Genomic DNA, 1,945 nt, shown 5'->3' on the forward strand with positions numbered 1-1,945 from the left:
TGACATGGAATGATGACAAAATATCAGTCCACCTTAAGTGAGAGTGTACTTTTGTATTTCAATTAATGTTCAATTTGCTCTTCGAAATATTCGAGGTAGAGTATATTTACTATCTTGAATCAAATAAAACCGAAGATGGTTCATATCTTATTCTATATAATCCTATTCAGTCGAGCACAATGAAGACGTTGATATGAAGTAGCTTCTCTACAGGACTGGATACTGCAATAGACGATGTTGTCTTAATACAATTCTATACCGTGAAGTCCATCTTCCCAAAAATGGCATCAAAGATTATGCATATTCCTTCTGGAAATGCTCATCTCATCCATTCATGCAGTGGCAAAATCCAACCCGGTTTTAGTAATTTATTTCACGCCTCTCAGCGAAGAATTTGCCACTTACGAATTGCTCAGGAAGCAAAGCAAGCCAGACTGCAGTATCAGCTCCTTCTTCAGGGCTAGTATGCCCAGCCCAACCTGTCATGGCTGTCTTCACCCAGCCTGGACAGTAGCAGTTGATATAAATCTTCTGACCCTCCGGCCGACCTGAAAGTACCCTACTCATCAGCCTGGTGTAAGTGTTGACGGCCAGTTTTGACAATGAATAATCGGTGAACACTTGAGGCCATCCACCAGATGTCCAACTTCCATCATTCACTTGTTCTAAAAATGTTGCAACAGTCTGATCGATCAATTCTTCTGATAATGAGCCATCATCTTCGAGTTGTTGTCTCAAAGAAAGATTCCCAATTCTCTGCAAAATCAGACGAACATTGATCATTCTCAAGTTTGCGTACAAAGAAATTCCAAATACTATTAGACTTCTAAAGATTCAAATCCCAGAAAATATGAAATTATGCGAGAACGGAGATGTCTTTGTCCAATTTATGAAATATGAAACATAGTCTTACATTCCGCCTGCCATTTAGCCTTCCTAGTCGCGAGCTCACATTAACAATACGAGCACCAGAAGCAGAAGGTCTCATCAAAGGAATCAGAGCTTTGATCATATTTTTTGTGCCGTAGTAGTTGGTATCAAAAACTTTTTCAGCAAATTCTACAGAATTATCCGAGCCAGCATTGAAGTTAACTCCTGCGTTGTTTACCTAGAAGTTGGCAAATAATCAGTGAGAATTGCCAATCATCAACCCAAATGATTAAACAAAACATATGATAACTCTCGCAGCTATATCACATTTAAAACTTGGAACTTTCGCCGGAGAATCTCTTAGAACAAAGAAATGAATCAGGTCCTATCGGACCTCAACTAAAAGTTGATCAAACGTACCCAATTGCAGAAACTATACTTTCCGAAAAACAAACACAAAAAAAGGGACATTTCATCACGAAACAAAAGGGAAACTTTTCCTTCTCTCTCATTTTTCAGAAGCAATTCAAAGGTTTAAATTCACTTTTCATTTGGAATTAGTTTGATTAGCAACCAAATCAACGATTTGTAAAAGCAAAGCTGAATAATTAGAGGTTACTTTACCAGTATATCTACACTACCAAAAGTTTGTTTTACCCAATCAGCAAATAATTTGATCGAGGAAGAATCCACCACATCCAACTGATGGAACACCACATTAAGACCTCCTTCTTGCAAGACTTTTGCAGCTTCTTCACCAACTTTTGTCTCCCTTGATGTGAGAATAACTGTCAACCCATGCAATGAGAATTGGCGTGCAATCTCAAATCCAATTCCTCTGTTTGCCCCCGTCACCACGGCTATGGTATCGGAAGACCACCATCTGGAAAAAAAATAATAATAATAAATAAATAAAAATTTACAATAATTTAGCTTAAAGTTAAATTCTTCGGAGTCAACCTTGACCAACTAACTGATCTTTGCTCCATCCTGATGTAATACAAACTTGCAAAATCGCTAAGGAAATAAGAATAGCAATGAGGAAAATGTATTCTCCTACCGAAGTTTGTAGTTT

General features: G+C 37.8%; 1 protein-coding gene across 1 annotated transcript; it reads right to left on the bottom strand.

Annotated features, from left to right (window-relative positions):
* Nucleotides 1–13: 13 nt before the first annotated feature.
* LOC111391789 (carbonyl reductase [NADPH] 1-like) lies at nucleotides 14–1,647 on the bottom strand. The gene is made up of 3 exons (XM_023017051.1): nucleotides 1,528–1,647; nucleotides 914–1,108; nucleotides 14–756 (listed from the first exon to the last, which is right to left on the bottom strand). The coding sequence occupies exons 2-3, from the start codon at nucleotides 1,010–1,012 to the stop codon at nucleotides 361–363; spliced, it is 495 nt and encodes a 164-aa protein (XP_022872819.1). The 5' UTR covers nucleotides 1,013–1,108; nucleotides 1,528–1,647; the 3' UTR covers nucleotides 14–360.
* Between the last annotated feature and the right edge of the window lie 298 nt (nucleotides 1,648–1,945).

This window comes from Olea europaea, unplaced genomic scaffold (genome assembly GCF_002742605.1).
Source record: "Olea europaea var. sylvestris unplaced genomic scaffold, O_europaea_v1 scaffold830, whole genome shotgun sequence".
NCBI classification, from domain to species: Eukaryota; Viridiplantae; Streptophyta; class Magnoliopsida; order Lamiales; family Oleaceae; genus Olea; species Olea europaea.